At 41.3% G+C, this 19,705-nt stretch overlaps 1 protein-coding gene across 1 annotated transcript in view; it reads right to left on the bottom strand.

The window, feature by feature from the left end:
• Positions 1–2,666: 2,666 nt before the first annotated feature.
• The window catches only part of UQCC1 (ubiquinol-cytochrome c reductase complex assembly factor 1), a 50,430-nt gene continuing 33,391 nt past the window's right edge, over positions 2,667–19,705 (bottom strand). The window contains exons 8-10 of the mRNA XM_075768376.1: positions 9,149–9,226; positions 7,620–7,733; positions 2,667–3,855 (exon numbers count right to left, since the gene is read on the bottom strand). Of these exons, the coding sequence (XP_075624491.1) occupies positions 3,721–3,855; positions 7,620–7,733; positions 9,149–9,226 (327 nt within the window). The 3' untranslated portion in view covers positions 2,667–3,720. The remainder of the gene's footprint in view (positions 3,856–7,619; positions 7,734–9,148; positions 9,227–19,705) is intronic.

Here is a 19,705-nt window from a genome sequence, read left to right as displayed (position 1 = left end):
CTCTCAGCCTGTCTCCATGGTAGAGGTGCTCCAGCCCTCGGATCATCTCCGTGGCCTCCTCTGGACTCGCTCCAACAGCTCCATGTCCTTCTTGTCTTGGGGACCCCCAAGCTGGATGCAGCACTGCAGGGGGGTCTCACCAGAGCGGAGCAGAGGAGCAGAATCCCCTCCCTCGACCTGCTGGTCACGCTGCTGGACACGCAGCCCAGGACACGGGTGGCTTTCTGGGCTGCCAGTGCACATTGCTGGGTCACGCTGAGCTTCTCAACCCCCAAGTCCTTCTCCTCAGGGCTGCTCTCAATCCATTCTCCACCCAGCCTGTAGCTGGGCTTGCGATTGCCCTGATCCACATGCAGGACCTTGACCTTGGCCTTGTTGAACTTCATGAGGTTCGCACAGGCCCACCTCTCCAGCCTGTCCAGGTCCCTCTGGATGGCATCCCTTCCCTCCAGCGTGTCAACTCACCACACAGCTTGGTGTCATTGGCAAACTTGCTGAGGGTGCACTCAATCTCACTGTCCACGTTGCCGACAAAGATGTTAAACAGCGTGGACCCCTGAGGAATGCCACTCATCACTGCTCTGCACTTGGACATCATCAGGATGCCCGTGCTCTGAGCACTTTAGCTTTTAAAGAATCAGGAGAAAACCGTTAGATATAAATACCAAAAGGCAGTGTGAACACAGAAGCTGAGATGACTGAGAAAAACATTTAACTACCTACACACCGAGCAGGCATCGAAGGGTATCAGAGGACTTCCCTGTCTCTCCAAAATGTCACAGAATATTAGTCTGAAGCAAGAGACTGCTCAAGTTTGACCCTGCATGCAAAACATGTACCTGCTCTCCCACTGATGCAGAACAGCAGAGAAGAAAGGGAAGACATTGAACATTGGCCCTTCTTTTCTGCTCACAGAAACAAGCAAGCCCATGTCTAGCACTTCCTAGAGGCTCATGTCTCTTGATTTTATGACATCTGGGAAAGCTGGGGGGAACGAGTCCTTTGGAATAATCAGCAATGATGTCTATAAGGAAAATACCTTCAATCATTCCCTCTGCAAAACCTCAAAAATGGGAAAAGATGGGCTTTACAATGTTTGGTTAAAAACCAAACTGCTTTTGATGAACTGCTAATCATCGCTGCTGTAATGCTTGCAAGGTGCAGATTTTGCTACTGGAAATGTATTCTCTCTCAAGGACTCTAAATTCTGGTTGTAAAAATGTCTTGTATATAAAATATTGGCAGTGGTGTGTTTCTGGCCTATTGGTATGCACCTCTCAAGAGTAATATTCGACATCCAAATCCTGTACCCAGGTATCCAGCAGCTGGGAAGCAAAGTCTTCTCTCACCCTGCGTAGCCTCCAGCGTACTTTTCCTCTCTAACAGATTACCCTTTTAATTCATAGACAGTTTCTGCCTTATTCTCTTAACAGGCCCCACACACTTCTGTCCAAAACACACCCGGACTGCTGGCTCAGCTCTGCAACAGCGGGGTGGTTGAAGGCATTTTATGGACTAAGCAGAGCACCATGATTATAGGTCTTTATTCTCATATTAATAAAAAGTGAAAAAGCAGATGCCAATGACCACAATCTGGCACCAAGATTTCTGGAGCCTCCTGCCCATGAACATAGGAAAGCGTTCAATTTTGACCACGTGGCTGTCTCACATTCCGAGTACAAAAGGCATTGTCACCTCCGGACTAGCGGTCCCATCAATTAAACCAGCTTGCTGGCTTCACAGCATCAGCAGCACAGACACTATGTGATCTCAGACCTGCGCGCAGCACCAGGATAGGTGGTGGTGTACTCCCAGTTGTGTTCCCATGGCATGGATAACGTAGGTCCAGGTTTAAATTACATAGCAGGAAAGGGGTTAAAGTTTAAATGACTGTTTTGTATATGAATTAATGTATGTAGCTTTGAGCCAAAATATCTACCATTAATTTTTCCACTTATTTCAGGAGCAGTAAGATACACAAAGTAAAGTTTATTTTGGTACTTGGTATACTTCACTCTCATTAAAAATAAATTAATCAGCAAATTCCTACACAGCTCAGCCTTCTTTTATGTAAATACAACCCAGCTGTAATGAATTACAAGGTGTTATTATCTCACACACACTGTATAATACTTCACACATAAGAGGTTTCTCTGCTTAGCTCAGCTTTCAACAAAAGCATCTTAAATAAACTGCAAGCAAGTTGTTTGGTCTGTAATGTTTTCACAGAGAAGGGATACACCTCACACATAGAGGGTTTCTTTACATGACTCATTTTATAACAAGTTAAACTGAGGAAGTTCGCCTTGGAAAAAAAATAACAAAATGCCTTTTTTATACACAGAAGGCTCCCTAAGAGAAGATTAAAAAAAAAAAAAAAAAAGGGGCAAGCCAGTGTTTGGGAGCCTATATTCTGCATCCCACTGCTCTTTACACAGAGAAGGGATGTCAAATATTCCCCCAAACCCACAATATGAAGCAGGCAACTTCAGAAGGAAGAACAGTCACAGCCAGGCACAGTCACACTTTCACCAGATTAAGGATTCGCAAATTAAGGATTATCACCTTTGACTTCTGTTTAATAGTTTTATTAGGAATAAGTCTTGATATTCTAGGGTTCACTCTTATCAAATGCACACATGGCACAGAAAACACATACACATCAATTTTACCCAGACTGACATTTATTATTGACTAGGATTGTAGACAGGAAAGAAATGAAAACTGTTTAGCCTGGTGAAACATCCACCTACGCAGTTCACCTCAGCCTCTGCTGATTTAATCAGCGGAGCTCTTGCTCCCGTAATTACTATGTTGGCGTAATTTGCCTGCACAGCCATATAAAGTTTTCACTGGGGTTGACAGGTCTCGTTAAAAAGCTCTGGACCACTGCTTTAGGGGATAGTGGATAGCACAGCCCCGTCCCGCTAAGAGCCATGGACAGAAATGGGGATGTTCTTTTCATAAAGAAATTCTTAGACTTCAACTCTAAAAAGAATATGGAAATATCAGCAAGGCAGACTGAAATATCAAGAACTCTGAGGCAGCTCTTAGTTACAGCCCAGCCACATTTCGGACTTTATTCTCATTAAGATGGCAAGAGTCACAGAGGGTTACTGGGGACTGTGCATTATGCATCCTCCTATCCTTGTGCAACAGAGCAGAGAGATCCTAAAAAAGGATTTTCACAGAAAACCCTTCAGAATCTGTTAAAGCAATTCGTAACTTCACTAAAGCAAAACCGGACCCTTCCATCTTGATATCAGACTTTTAAAATACCTTGACATCTAATATGCAAAGCTCAGATTTGCATTCACAACCATTCAGTGAGCAGAGGAAGACTGTTGGGTTTCTATGTAGCAGCTCTCCAAAAGAGGCAAAGGACAGAAATGTCTTCTTGAGATAACGTTAAGTCATGGCAAAATATCTGGTTTCCTAAAGACAGAAGGCAGGTCTTTCAATTTGTCACCACAGATCACTCAGTGCCATAAAAAGGACAGCGGTTCTCAAACCAACTAGCATTTATTTGCAGGTGAATATTTAGAAGAGTACGGCTGTCCAATTTGCTACTGAGTCACCATGGATAGGATATCTAATTAAGTATTTTCTTTTCAACAGCAGATTTTCCTTCCTGACCCCACAGCCTCAGCCCAGTTCCATTTCAGGCATGCTTCCCAAGCTGATCTGACAAACTGATAGAAATATCAGGCGCCAGCATCCTCAGAGTCCTTCGTCATTGTAAACAGGGGAAAGAGGTTTGAGGATGCTGCGGGCGTTGCTCTCCACGAGCGGCCGCCAGCTCACCTCGCCTGTCAGCAGCAGGTCCTCCCCGCTCAGCGCGTCCAGGTGCTGCACCTGCAAGGAGAGGACATTAGTGCAAGGAGTCCCATCACCCATTCAAGTTCCTCAAGAGCTACACAAACACAGTGCTTCCCAGAAGAAAAGCAGAACAGGGATATTTTAGCATATTTTGCCATTTGTGTGAGATAGACCTAAAAAGATAATTTACGACTTTTTAAGCATCGTGGAAAGGCTAGGAGATAAGTGTCTGCAGATCCACTGAAGTTAACTGCGTAAGGTCTTCTACTAATGCCTTACCTAATGCTTCCTCTGAAAGTTTGGCACCAGGACAAAGAAGAGCCACGCAAAGCTACCATGAGTCATTTTATCTTCCTGGCAGTTAATTAAGATGACACACTGCTAGTACCATCATCTACATGCAGTGCTCTCATAGAAGTGGTTTCGCATAGACCAAGACTTTTCACTATAGAAAAAAAGCCTGACCAGCAGGGAACACTGACGTTTATAATATAAAAGCACACGAGCTGGAGGAGATGAACACGGAATGAACACTCGTTCTCACAATACCAGAAACACTTGGGATCAAATGAAATTTGAAGGTGCAATGTAAGCAAAACAAAAAAATCTCTTGTCACACAACATTGGGTTAACTTGCAGGACACTGTAAACACGGGGAGGGGAGAGGGGACAGGGACAAGGAAGAAAAAAGCCCATCAAGGGTCAGTAAAAGACAAAACCATAACCTCTGGCTCAGGAAGTCTGTGAACAGCAGATTGCTAGGAGAGTTGACCAGCAAAATAGTACACATGCTTGCCCTATTGCTATATTCTTCTCTGGCATCCACTAATAGCCACTGTTAAAGACAGAATCAGCAAGAAAATGTGGGAAAGACCTCATACACAACGCTTACTGGAAACAAAAGATAATTAGGCAAGGAGTTTCTCAACAGAGGAAAGACTACACCAAAGGCCACGGAGGGTCAGACCAAAGAGCCACCTAAGCATAATATCCTGCTTCTGAGAGCCATCAACAGCAGATTCCCCAGGAGAAGTTAAGTACAATGCATGCATACGTTATTTTCCTTGCTTATTTCCCCTCCCTCTCAAAATCTGTTACTTTGGGGATTTTGAGCCTGAAGTGGTTGTTGTGGATTTAATAGCCCTGGACAGACTTCTCTTCCACAAACCTTGCCAGTGGCTTTGGAACCCACGTGCAATTGTAGCATCCCAAAAAACGTGTGGCAACGTTATGCCCCCATGTCCTTGCATCAGCGAACAGCCTTTCCTTGCTCACCTTTCATATGTTTTTCAGGAAGGGGATCCTACTCACTGCTAATAAAGAATCTGTTTCATGTCATCCTTACTGCTCTTCTCTGAGCCTTCTTCAGTTCAGTTTTTACCTTTTTTTGATGGCCGGAACCCAAACCATTCACATTATTCAAGATCACAATGGTACCATGGATTTAAAAAGCACCATGACAACACTATTCCTTCCTTAGTTCTGAGCTTTTGTTTTACTTTTTTCAAACACTACAGAGTGCTGAGCTGACATTTTGATAATACAATTATAATCTCAAGGATTCATTCCTGTGTGGTAACAGACAGTTTAGAGCTCATCAAAATATATGTAAAGCTGGGACTGTTTTTCTCAAGTGCACCACTTTAGAGCTGTCTACAGGAATGACCTGTCTTCACAGAAGATCACTGACCTTCCCCAATGTGCCACATTTACCTGTGTGATCACTGTTTCCTATTCAACTGCTAATAGCTTCTGCCCTGTCCTTCCCTTGAATACACAGAAATGCAACAAATTCTCCACTTGTCAGGAAATTGTCCCAAATTACATACCTTTCTATGTGTTTGCTCCCTGCCAATCTGCAGTTTTAAACTTTTCTACAGCCTCACTGATGTTAAGCATAACAACCTTAAGCACTAAATCAAGTCTGTCCCTCCTGAGCAGCCCTCCAGCATTCCAAAAGCGTCCTCAGTCCCTTACAAAGCTTAGCCCTTTACTTCCCGTACCAGTTTCTCAGACCCATGCTGACATACGGTCTCTCCAAATCTCTACTACCTGGTCCCGAATATAGTATTGGAAATAGTACAGAGAATGCTGGTGTTGCGGTTCTGGTCTTCAATTCCCTGTCCAACAGCCTACATTCTTCCTCCAGAACCTCTCTCACCTCTTTTCTGTCTTTGGTACCCACCTGGACCATATCCTAGAAAACTGGTTCACAAACCTCCTAAGGGTTGAGAGGACAAACACTACTTAATATTGTTTCCTCCATGTAGTAACCGAAAGAAACAGAAATAATTCTGGAAAACAAACCCTTTTACTTCTTTCCCACAAAGATCCCTCAGCAGACTTCCAAGCTCTGTGTGCTATTTCATTATGAACAGGATCCCAACTCCCCAAAATCAATTACAATTCTACAGCAAATTACAGCCCATTTCTGACACATTTGGTGTGTTGGTTTTGCGTGGCAAGGTTTTGGTAGCGGGGGCGGGGGGGGGGGCTACAGGGGTGGCTTCTGTGAGAAGCTGCTAGAAGCTTCCCCTGTGTCTGACAGAGCCAATGCCAGCCGGCTCCAAGACGGACCCGCCGCTGGCCAAGGCCAAGCCAATCAGTGCCTCTGGGATAACATAGTTAAGAAAGAGAAGAACAGTCAGAGAGAGCTTTTGCAGCCAGAGAGAGGAGTGAGAAGATGTAAGAAACTCTGCAGACACCCAGGTCAGTGCAGAAGGAGGGGCAGGAGGTGCTCCAGGCGCCGGAGCAAGATTCCCCTGCAGCCCGTGGTGAAGACCATGGTGAAGCAGGCTGTCCCCCTGCAGCCCATGGAGGGAGGATGAGGGGGTGTAGAGATTCCACCTGCAGCCTGTGGAGGACCCCACGCCGGAGCAGGTGGAGGCACCTGAAGGAGGCTGTGACCCTGTGGGAAGCCCACGCTGGAGCAAGCTCCTGGCAGGACCTGTGGATCCGTGGAGAGAGGAGCCCACGCCAGAGCAGGTTTGCTGGCAGGACTTGTGACCCCATGGGGGACCCACGCTGGAGCAGTCTGCTCCTGAAGGTCTGCACCCCGTGGGAGAGACTCACGTTGGAGCAGTTCATGAAGGACTGTCTCCCGTGAGAGGGACCCCACGCTGGAGCAGGGGAACGATGAGAGGAGTCCTCCCCCTGAGGATGAAGAAGCGGCAGAAACACCGTGTGATGAACTGACCGTAACCCCCATTCCCCGTCCCCCTGTGCCGCTGAGGGGGGAGGAGGTTGAAGCCGGGAGTGAAGTTGAGCCCGGGAAGATGGGAGGGGTGGGGGGAGGTGTTTTAAGAGTTGATTTTATTTCTCATTCCTCTACTCTGTTTTGCTTAGTAATAAATTAGATGAATTCCCTCTCTAAGTTCAGTCTGTTTTGCTCGTGATGATAATTAGAGAATTATCTCTCCCTGTCCTTATCTCGACCCACAAGCTTTCCGTTATACCTTTTCTCCCCTGTCTAATGAAGGGGGGAGTGATAGAGCGGCTCTGGGGGGCACCTGGCCCTCAGCCAGGGTCAACCCTCCACATTTTGTCAAGCCTCTCCGTAGCACAGGTCCAGAAAAAGATGAGCAGGATTGCTTTCAATATTCCGTGAAATTCTCTGCAGCTATTTTTCTTCATCCAACTGCAATAAACATCAGCCAGCTTTTATATTTTTACCTTTTTCTCCTTAAAAAATATCACTGAACAAAAAAATCAGTTATATTTATGAGGAGAACTGAGCTACACAGTATGCAAGCAATAAAAAGAAATATTTAATATTCTAAGCATTATGAGCTGTAGCGTACCTGTTTGCGCACGTATTCTACGAGTAGCTCCAGATGCCGAGGGTCCTCACAGTTCCTGTTAAAAAGGTTTCTCCAAAGAGCTGCTGCCAGAACATGATCATCAGACAAGATTCCCTAAAGGAAGTACAGAGGGGGATTAAAAACTGCACGTGAAGAGGGTCTGAACACACGACAACCACATTACTCTACTTGGCAAGTGACAATTATTAGCTGTCTCAAAGCCTACAGCTGCTATGGACTGTACGTATGAAAAGGCATCAACATCAATCTTTCCCAGAATGGAAAAACAACCCTGGCCTTACATTAATTTACAGAGCAGCCTGTAACAAATATTCTGGCAAGTTAATTTGAGGGGAAAAAAAAAAAAAAGGCTCAGAGTATTCCTAATGTAGAAGCTGATAATTGCATTTCTATGTTATGAAATCTTCACCATAAAAATGTTGGCCCTACAGAGAAGACAGCACCACCTCACAGAATTGTGTGAAGCACATGACACTTGGAAAAGAAAAAGGATATTTAATACAATGTTGCTGAAACGTAGTCAGGACTTTGCTATTTTGCTTTGCTTTTTTATTTTTCATTCTAAATGAGAAAAAGAGAACTTATCAAGAACTATCCAGATTTTTCCAGTTAAATCTAATATTAAATTTGGCTTATACAAGAATCACATCCATGAGTGCTTTTTGTCTAAATTCTCTCTCACTTTTATTCTCTTTTTAGATTATGTGGAGTTATCACCATAGTCTCATAACTCCCGTCTTCTGTTGACACATTTGCCAAAGGCAAGAGAGGACTTTAAAATATTCAGTTAAAAATAAAAAAGGTCAACATTTATTTTTAACTAGATGTTTTATTTCCAGCAAAAAGAGAAAAGGAAAAGACGACAGAGGCAGACACATCCTGGCTATACTTGAAACTAAAGACTTGCATGCATAACACTGTCCACGCTATGAAGTTTACATTTACAAGATATTAATAATGCAAATCACCGTGCAAAATAATATCAACATGTGAATAAGAAGAGCATCTGAAGAGCAACACCCACGAGACCAAAAAAAACCCCTACTAAAAGAGATGATGTAATTGTATTTTCTTCTTGAAAGTCCTGCAGACACTTGTGCGCAGCAGTGCTTTCACCTCCCTGTATTGTTAGGTAGTTCCTATAAATACCTTCTCACACAGACTCCCTATAGATACTCTCTTTGCTTTCAAAGTATAAATCAGTACAATGGGAGTCAGACAGAGGAAATGATTTATTGATGGTCAAGCAGTGACGGTGAAGCAGTACAAAGAACATCCCTCCTTCCATGTCCCACAGTTAGATCAATATGCTGTGTGCTTTCTTTTTTCTTAAAAGTACTTTAATTCAAGCTCATAAGATGATTGCGACAAATAACAAATCTGCTTCCATAATATAACATTTCTCCAAACATATGTACGGCAAACGCATCGCTCATCTGGAGTATTCTGTGTTCGTGAATCAGACGGTCTATTTGTTCTCGCACATTCTCCAAAAACACCCTTCTTACCTCATCATATCCAAAGAGAGCTGCATAGAAATTTTCTACCATACTTCTCATATCTTCCTTTAGAACAACAGAATTAATCTGAAAAATAAACCAGAAAACCATCTGTGTAGGCGCTAACGAGGAGGTGATGAGAAAAATATTATCTGTTTCTTCTTTGGCTACTCAGAGTGAAATTGTGCCTTGGCCCACATCGGTTCGGACCTGGCTGGAAGTAATGATGTCAGTGCAGTCAAACATTTTTAGAACAACGTGCAACACAGCTCCGCTAATTCTGTACACAAAGGAAAGTCAGTGTTACTCAGAATATATGAATGGCAGAAAAATCCTCAGCCAACAGTTGACGTACAGCTATATGAGCAGAGAAAAAAAGCCGCAGCTGGGGAAAGTGAAGGCCAGGCTGTCCTTTCAGTGGCAGCATAGGCTAAGATAACGAAGACTTCTTTGTATTTTAACTATGAAGCAGGTTTTCCAGACCTTGACTCGTTCACACAGGGCTTTTAGAAACTCAAGAGGTTTTGCAACCTTTTTTTCCAAAGCATGGACTCCAGAGCTAGATGTGCTATTACGGTAAAAGTACTGTAACGCTAAAGATAGAGGCACCATCCCTACCACTACTACTTAGTTGTCAATATTGACTTTATCGTTCAGGAATCGCATGAATTTTGTTTCTACAGCATCTCGCTAGAAGCTCAGACTTACTAGTTTTTGACTATGACTAAATTTCTTTCAGAGTTTGTGATCCAGCTACGTCCCCCTATGCTGTAAGTGCGACTCAGTCCAAGTTCCACACTGACTTTTCACTAAATTTAACCATTGCTTAAATATTTGCTGGTTTGGACATTGGCTTGCAGAACTGACCCCATGTGAGCTTAAGATGGAACCAAAAGAGATCAACTGCTAGGTCCAGCGTGATGGCTGAAATAGCTTGCCTGCATCTCCCTCACACAAACTGTCTATTCCTTTTGCCTGTATTTTTTTACTTCTATCAACAAAATGAGCTAATAAACAGTCCCTCTCCTGAGGGCTAAGCTACACTGCAATTGGTAAAGCTTCTTCTTTGTATTGACTCTCCTGAGAGATACCAAGCATTTCTTATGACAGCGTCAACCACATGTCCTAAATACTTTCTTAGTATCCTTAAGAGTACTCATCTCAGTAATTATGCAACAGCTTTTCTATCAAAACATGAATTTTTTTTTTGCCATGCTAGCAAATCTCCAATTCAAATAGTCTTCCATTAAACCACTATCTTTTTTCATCTGTTGATTTTTATAGAAATGCATATAGTGCAAACACAAGGAAAATTCCTTTTATGTCAGTTACTCATATTTTTCCATTAATATAAACTATTAAAATTCATGCAGATATTTTATAGGCTATCAAGATTTGGAGACTGGTTATTACTGAGTGTTTAAAAAAAAGAACTAAACATAAGAAATCAGAGGGTTAAATGATGACTGCAACTTCTGTAATGACTTAATTAAATTTTTATTGAGTACATAAACTATGATGTCATTTCTACCCAACCATGCTCAAATTTTCTATGCATGTCAGAGATCGTGGTTTTTCTCAATAGAACATACTTCTAAATAAGCTGCACTTCTACAGCTCTAATAAGGGGGAGCAGGTCTCATGTAACACACTCAATAAATTATCCTTCCATTTTAAACAAACAAATTCCATGAGTTATTATATATTTGCCACGCACTTTTTATGACATAATAAAAATGTTACCTCAAGGATTACTTAACACATACTACAAATGTTACAGCAGGCAACTGCAAGGGGCAAAGAAAACAAATAGTCCCATTACAGAGACAAGTCCTGGACTATACATCCCTAGGGAAGCAGCTTTCTACACTAAAAACAAAGAGCAGCAGCTTTAAGTTAGCAAGAAGTAGACCGGCGAAGGAGATAACCAAGTTAAACAAACACAGCAATAAATACATCTTAAAAGACAAACAGGTTAAAATATAAAATATGACTTTGGGGATGAAGCGGTATCTTAGGCAGTAAAATTCCATTTAAAGGAATATTGCAGTTTCTGAAGAATAAAACTGGCATTCGTTAAGTACAAACATTGTAGGAAAAAATCCTTCTTTATAAAACAAGAAAAATTAATAAATCCAAATCAGCATTTGTTGGAAACACTTCCTCTTTTTAAGCTTGTACATGTTCTTACCACTGGCAAGTCTCATGATCTAGTTGGTCATGATTCTGCTGACTCTTCCCCAGTTTGTTATTAAGAAGAAAAACTGCTAGACAATTCCAAGTGAGTAATTGCTAATAACAAGAAAAAAAAAAATCAGTAACATCTGGAGCTCTTCTAGGGACTTAGCCCCTTTGCCTTCTTTGGAACAACCCATTGCAGAGCTGTCACCAGACTAAATTTATATACCATCGCCTAAATTGACACACAGAACTATCTTAGTTCAAAACAAGGAATACATTTGTGATACATCTCTCACATTTACAAGACCTTTAAAAAAAAGGAAGTGTACAGCTAATGCATCTTCCTACTAGGTCACAACTTTTCACTGAAAGACTCCATGATCCCACATTCTGCCTGCAAGACGACTCCAGCATATGACTACTGCATTTTCATATTATATTGCAGTACGAAACTCATCTTCGGCCTCAACGAGTTCAATATGCATCATTTAAGAGCCAACTGGTGAGGCTTATTGCTATATCAGACAATTTACAATATCAAGTCTCAGTTAATGTTTTGTATTCTAACAACGCTTCTAGGAAAGTAAGAGCACACTGCTTTATTGTATGTGCTGGCCACATATGAAAATATCGTATGTATGGACTCAGTTTTTAAAGTGAAAGCTACTATAGGATTAGTCCATGTTAGTGTCTTTTGTTGGACTGAGAGCATTCTTTGTAATGACTCTCCTCCTCGTCCCCACTTACCATGCTCTGGTTTACACTGCAGAGAAGCCTCAGCATGCACCTGGAAAACGTGCTCTACCTGCTAAGAGGCATTCAGCCCACGATCAGCCTAGAACCAGGGCAAGGGAAAGCTCATCCCTGCGGAGCAGGGACACTGGATCACCAAATGTGTTCCTGTCAGACCTCACTAAATGTGATGCAGACATAGCTGGGATGTCCACAGGCTACGCTATTTGAAAGCACTTTAACAGGAGTTTCTTTCTGTCACGGCTTTTGCCAGCATGTGTTGCACCCTTAAGCTACTTTAACACATTAATCCATCCATGGACTAGAAAGCCAGAAGGGACACTTCTAATGGCACCTTGTACAAGCGCTAGTCATTGAATTTCATGCAGCAATTCCTCTCTCTAGGCCATAAGTTATGGTTGAACTAGATTTTTTTTATTAAGAGATTTCAGCCAGAAGAAATGATTAGATCATAGAACCTGACCCTCTGCATATCACAGACCATTACATTTCACTGAGTTCCCTCTGTACTAAGCTCAGTAAGTTGTGTTTGGCTAAAGCATATCACCCTCACAGCTGAACATGTGTATCTCATTTCAGATTTGAATTTTCTGGCTTAAGCTTCCAACCCCTCATTTTCATTATACCATTCCTGCTAGAATAAAAAGCCTCTTCTGTACAATGTATTTGCTCCTGTACCTGTACACAGTAGATGTGTCGGTATAGTCATTTTTTCAAACTAAGATTAGGCTCTTTAAGGTAATGTTTACACTAGGTATACTAATATACTACATCATCAGCATACTCCTGGAGCCGTCAATGTTGTAATAGCCAAGTAGTGGTTTATGCTGATACAGTAAAAATTAATCCATCTCTTGTGCAAAACAAGTTACACAGGTATGAGTACACTTTTGTTGTTGCATCTGAGTCTACTCTGGGGAATTCTGTTAGCCACGCTGCCATAAACATCGATGGACTCCTACTGACACTTTGATTACTGGAGCGTTCAATATCTGCAGAAGTTCCTGAAAGAGATACAGGACAAATCTTTCCTGATAAAAAAGCATCACTCCTCAAACATTTAGGCTTTTTTATGCACCTTCTCTCAACTTGCATTTGGAAAGAATAACTTACACAATATAGTTTAGTTATAAATAATATATAACCACATATAGTTATATATGGGCTTTTTAAGTGTTTGCTGCCCTTTTAATAAAGGCATATGACATTAAATGAGAAAACTTGCATACAGCCCTTTTATTTCCTCCAATAATGTAACTATTACTTGTAGGACAGTAATTTTGAAAATGACTGAGACTGTAGCTAGGTTCAAAAAGATTAAATTAATAAAACAGATCAAAAATATCTCTGTAGCAAGGGGCCAAAAAGGCCAGTTCCTTCAGGCAATCTCACATGTTGTGAAATGACAAAGATACCACAGAAATTATTTTTCCAATCTTCATTTTTTGAGTCTTTTATTAAGCACTCTGTTACTTTGTCTGCAGACAAGCTTGCTGGCCTGTAATTAGCTACAGCTATGAGTCCCCATATACTTTAAAATATTAACTTTTCCTGATAAATTCTCTAATATTCTAATTAAAAGTAAGTAATTTTGTAATGCACCTCAGTAGATGACTAACTTCAGACAACAGTTTTTAAAGCCTTCTTCAATGTTCAGTGACAACCTACTTCAATATTGTATTAACCTAGACAAAACCTAAATGTTAGGTTGTATCAGAACCAGTTCCTGCCAAAATCTTCTATCCATAAAAACAACATGTTAATGGAAAAAAGACTTTTGCATGCTCTGCTACCTTCATAACGATTGCATAATCATCAATAACAGTCCTTAGAGGAAATTTATTTCAAGCAGACATAGAAAAGCAAGTTATATAAAATTATCTACATATTTCAGCAAAAACAGATGGTCACCCCAAGCTGTCTAGTATCAAGAAAATGAGGTGTGTTTCTATCTTGCAGTCTATTAATTTGGAAACTCTGCCACTGTAACAGTTAAAGATGCAGAGCAGATCACAGTACAATCCTAATGGTATTAAATATATGGGGGCTTATTCCAAACTCCTTTTCGTCTGTCGTACGTGGCTGGCAGATCTCACTGACAACCTCTCAAGAGAAAGATCAGGGAAAAGAGGTCAAATCGCTGTTCTCTCTGTCCGGTCGTGCTGCTGCTCTGTAAGGGCGAGCAGTTGCAGAGGGTTTTTTCCTGTAATGCCTCTTTTGAAAAACTAGTTGCTAAAAGCCTAAAACTGATCACGAACACATTTCTGAACACACCAGAATCAAGAAGTCAGTCAGATAAACTGAAAGGAAGTTACGTAAACAAGTTTAAAAGATGCACTTGGAGAAGGCAGCAGTAAAGGTAAATAAATTAAGGTAGATATTCACCACGAGCACTTACAGAGATCTGTAAAACTCGATCTCTTTACTGATACAAATCTCAGAGAGTCACGCACAAGAAATACCGTGTTGGATCAGACCAAGGTCCACCTAAGAACATGGTATCTTACCTTCAACAGTAGCCAGATACGCTGAGAAAAGTAAAAAGACTGTAAGTTGATATACACTTCCTCCAAGTGTTCTCCCAACCATTTTCACCTCAGGACAATTCTCAACCCTTGATACTTGTTTCTATAGTACCCTTCAAAAGGTCTCTACACCAAGCAACTTGTCCAGTAAACTTTCTGCATCCACAATACGCTTCAGCAAGAAATATCCAAGTCTACTATCCATGATGAGAACCATCACCTCCCGTTTGTTTCTTCTGAAACTGGCTCCCGCTACTTTCATCTGGTGGCCCAGGTTGCTGGATGAGACAATGAATACACATTGCTCCATCGCCTTCTCACGGCACTCAGAATTCTGAGAGTCCATCATACTCCATGTGATATGATCTGCCCGTAGCAAAAGACTTCAGATAACTTAATAAAAGTCAAGAGCAACAAAATCCCTGGGATCAGAAAGTGCTAAACTAAACGAAATATATTAGAGAACATTTAATAGGGCTGTCGAGTCACGGAAGGTGGCATCCATTTTAAAAAGTATTTCAGTAGAACCAGGTAAGTACAGAATAGTGGAAAATAGAATAACAAATGAAAATAACAATCACAGATAATTTTGAGCAGTAATGGTGCTGATAAAGGTACTAGTAGTAGGTATGTTAAACAAGTAATAAAATTTATATAGCTATGTGCACCCATTTAGCAGCTACAATTCCAGAAATGGAAATTAAAGAGATTTGGTGGAGAAATCTCAAAAAAGTTTCAGTTCAACAATTCAATAGTGAAGAAAAAAAACAAATAAATGTTAGGAATCATTATGAAAGGAATATAGAACAAGAGAAACCCTGTTCTGCCATAAATCCATAGTGTGCCCACATATGAAATGCTGCACATATTTATTAAGTTTTCATCTCAGAATAGACCTAAAAGAAATAGAAAACACACAGAAAAGATGAAGGTGATGAGACGTATGAGGAAACACCAGTTATATTCAGGAAGAAACGAGGAGGAAGATAATGGAGAGGTAAAATCATGAGTGGTATCGAGCAGGTAAACAAGGAATTACTGTTCACTGTTTCTCATAAAAAAGATTTATAGAAGTTGTTGATGAAATGACCAAATAATACTTTAAAAATAAAAGTACTTTCTCACGTAACACAATTAAGTGGCTGAAGTCATTGCCACAGGACATTAAAGAGCAAAAAATATGAAAGGGGTAAAAAAGGGACGGCACATTCATAGAGGATTTCTGTTAGTAGATACTAAATATGATGGCCCCCATGCAACTCTCACGTTACTCTTTAGTTAATGCCAAGAGAATATACCAGAAGAAATACTGATACACCCTTCTGTTTCTTAAACTTTTTCCCCAAATACCTCTGGTCATTGCTAGAAATAGTACACTGGATCTTCATCTGACATTAGAAGAACAGCTTCTGAGGATGTTCAGTTTTGTTCATTTTTTTGCTGCTCGTTGCAGGTATGGATTGGTACCTCTTCTGTGTACCTCTTCCTGCCCTGACTTGCAGCTGGACAGCCACAGCTGGTTAGACAATCCTGCATGCCAGTCATCAGGTCACTTTGCTGACTTGATAGGAATTTCACCTGAAATATGCTAGTGCAATTAAAAACAATTGCTACCTTTACCATAGCTTTTAGCAATCTCATGGGAAGAGGCTACATTTTATTTTTTAGAGCAAGAATGATCCTGCTCATACCAAACAGATCATCCTCCCCTAGGGCAATAACAACAACAACCACCACCACCACCACCATTCTTTCTCCAAGAATTTGGGACCAAAACAAGTTTCTGTTGGATAGGAACAGCAAGTCACTCATCTCCTCTCTAAATAAGTGAGCCACATCTCCTCTCCTAAACAACTCTCCACAAGAAAATACGTTTATTTCATTTCAAAATGGAGTGACAATTGCTAGACCCCCATACAATTAGTAAGCAATTAACAAGCCTAATCCTTGCTGCTAACACCTAGTACTGCTACAACCTTTATCCAGTGATCGAAACCAGGACAAATGCAAATACTCACTATCTCACTTTTATTTTTGTAGTGCCTAGCAGACTGGCTTATTTGTATTTGCTCCATCAGACTTCCCACTATTTCCTAGCGCAGCCCCGTTCCTACGTGACCTGTTTGACATTCTCCCATCAGTTCCACATTTGGGTAAAATTCTAATTTGAAGTCACATTGCTTTCACCTTCTACCAATATTCTGCACCTTCTGGTTTCAATCATAAGCTGAGAAAAACCCGATTTCCCCAAGCACCCCTCCTCCCCAGGGCTTCAAACACACGCATGCCACAGAACAGTTAACAGTTAAATATTTTCTTGCCAATATTTTAAGAGTGCAGAAGGTTCCAAATTGCTGGTAAAATAAACAATGCCAGACTGTGAAAACTCCTGCCTGCCATATACTCTGATGTTAACAAGAGTTTCTTTATTACTGTAACCTTTCAGAAGCGAACAAAAATTATTTCTCTACCCTAGTTCTGCCCTCAAGTAAAAGGCAAAGGAGGAAAGCAAACCATGAAAAAGCTGCATGGTAAGATACTGTGAGTTTTCCATCTTACTTCTGTATTTCATTCAGACTTGATGCTGCTGTGAATAAATAAACTTCCAGAAGATCCCAAAAGCATGGGCAAGAATTCTAAGAAGCCAAAAATTTGCCTACACACTGTTTCCTGAATAACACAGATTAAACCAACACATTGGCCATCTTCCCTCTTGCAAGTACATAATAAAACAGGAAATACAAGAGGGCAAATTTAGGATGCTCTCAATGAGACATTATTATTTTCAAGCCCCTCGGTACATAGCTCTGTCCCCTGGGGCTTTAGCCACGGACTTCCATCAATCACAGGGTCTCTGCCATTTCCTCACTTTTAAAAAAATGTCGACAAACAGAAAGAATTGCTAGCACTTTCAGCACGAACAAGACAAATGACTATCTAAGTTCAGGTGACACCCCCCTAAAATCACTGGTCATTCACAAGGCTGCCAGCCTCCTGTTACCTACCAAATATATTTGGAGTTCTGGAATCCACATCCAAGCCATCTGAAAACCAATTCAGATCAGTGTTGCTCATTTCACATATACCAAGACTCCACTGACCCCATCTTCCAACCACGACATCCATACCACTGCTGAATCTCCCTTTTTACGCACAGTCATTCTTGTGCCCAACAGCCATCTGACCAACTTGAAAATCAAGATGTGTGTTTTGCCAGCAACAAATAGAGATCTTTAAGATCAGATACAGTGGTATTTTGGTCAAATCTTTTAACCTTTTGCATTATTTTCTGCTCTTTGAATATGGAAACAACAACATTCAAGTTCTTACAGATGTGTAATGATAACTAATTAGTTAATATCAACAGAGATACAGCAAGTGCTGTGTATGACCAGAAACAGAAGAGGAAGACACAACAGTCTTGAGAACAGACAAGGGAATAAAAAGAATCTATTGAGATTCCCAAACCAGAATGGAAAACAGAAAAACTCATCAGTTTGCCTAGATGTGTACAAAAGTATCATATGTTGTTGTTTATACTAAAGCAGTAAAAGAAATCAAAGCAGCAAGCAAGCTGGAAAGCGAGCATTGGAATTATTGAATGTATTGCATTTGTACTTCCTGATGATAACAATTTATTCTATTGTGGGAGTTGTTAGCAAAAGCAGTCAAAAATAAGGGCTTTACAGAGCTGCCAGTTTTATAAATGGATAAAACAGGCCAGAGAAGACAGAAAATGAAGTAACAAAATAAATGGTGTTCTAACAAAAACACAAACACTTGCAACCCACTTACGCAGCCAGGCTACAGGGCACTGTAGTACGCGCACTGTAAATGTGAAGACTGCTGTGTCTGCAGCAGAATTTAAGACTGGCCTTTGAAGGAGTTTGACAATTCAAGTGGCACAGAGCTGCTTGCAGAAGCTGTTCCAGACTGCCAGTGGTGGAAGATGGCCAACTCAATCCCCCAGGACACACTACAGGCTACTGAAGCAAAAATCCCACTAGTAGACACAGTCAGGAGATGTAACACCAAAGTGAGCATCAAGCCAGAAAGATGATCCTTGCAGCAGTTTTCAGAAGATGTATGAGTGCTGTTTAGGTCAGAGAGAAAAAAAGATGAGGCATGAGGATAGTAGAGAAGGAAAGTGCCAACAATGGCAAATATGGGATTTAGGATGGGAAATCAAGGGTTCAGATAAAGAAATAAAGGAATTTAAGAAGAAAGGAAAGATCTGGAGTTGAGAGAAGCAAAGTCATGAAGAAGCTTCAACATGCAAGGGTGGGTTTGAAGCAAGCAGACGAGAGGACAGATCCTGAGCTTCCGTTGTGGACCTTTGCTACAGGAGGTTCCTGGATAAGCACGTTGAATAAAGACAGGATTGACCATTGAAACAGTGAAGCAGCATGCCAGGGATGGAGAGCAGGCACAACTGGCACCCGTGGCTGTAAAAGGATGAGTTGAACATGAAGGAACACAAGGGAAGGGAGAGAGGTGGTGGTGCCAGTCTGCCACACAGAAAGGGGTCCTGCAATGAAGCAAAGAGAATTAACAAGAGAGCTAAGAAAAGGTAGAGAGATAAACTACTATCTCTACAAGGTAAGAAGTAGGAAGGGAGAAATATGTGGCATAGTGACAGAGGGGAAACGTGAAAACAAGTGCTTGCCCTGAAAAGGGAATCAGATACAAGCTCCGGTGAATTCAGGCATTAGGGTAACACAAAAATGACTAAGGACAAGGAGGGGAAAAAACCCACTCAGAATGGGTGCGGTGAATTAAGACCTTAAGTACTGCAAGTAAATGCCAAAATTAGGCATACCTGAAAACAGTAATACAGTCAGTGTACCACAGAGCAAAGCAAGCAGTGGGGAAGTAAACCTTCGTGGCACCTGACAAAACCAAAGTGTCGAGCAAGGAAGGCAACTCAGAGAACAGGGCCATGCTCTTCTTGCAGGATAGCTGGAGCGAGAAAGAACAAGACTAATTACCACAGTTGTACGGATATAAGCTTGATGAAGATCCTGTTAGCTGAAATGCATCGTCTGTCACAGAGAAAACAGAGAAAAAAAAATTTCTCTCGCACACCATGCCTGCCTCTCTCCTGGAA

This window comes from Balearica regulorum, chromosome 16, assembly GCF_011004875.1.
Source record: "Balearica regulorum gibbericeps isolate bBalReg1 chromosome 16, bBalReg1.pri, whole genome shotgun sequence".
Lineage (NCBI taxonomy): Eukaryota > Metazoa > Chordata > Aves > Gruiformes > Gruidae > Balearica > Balearica regulorum.
This window is presented reverse-complemented; position numbering and strand designations above follow the sequence as displayed.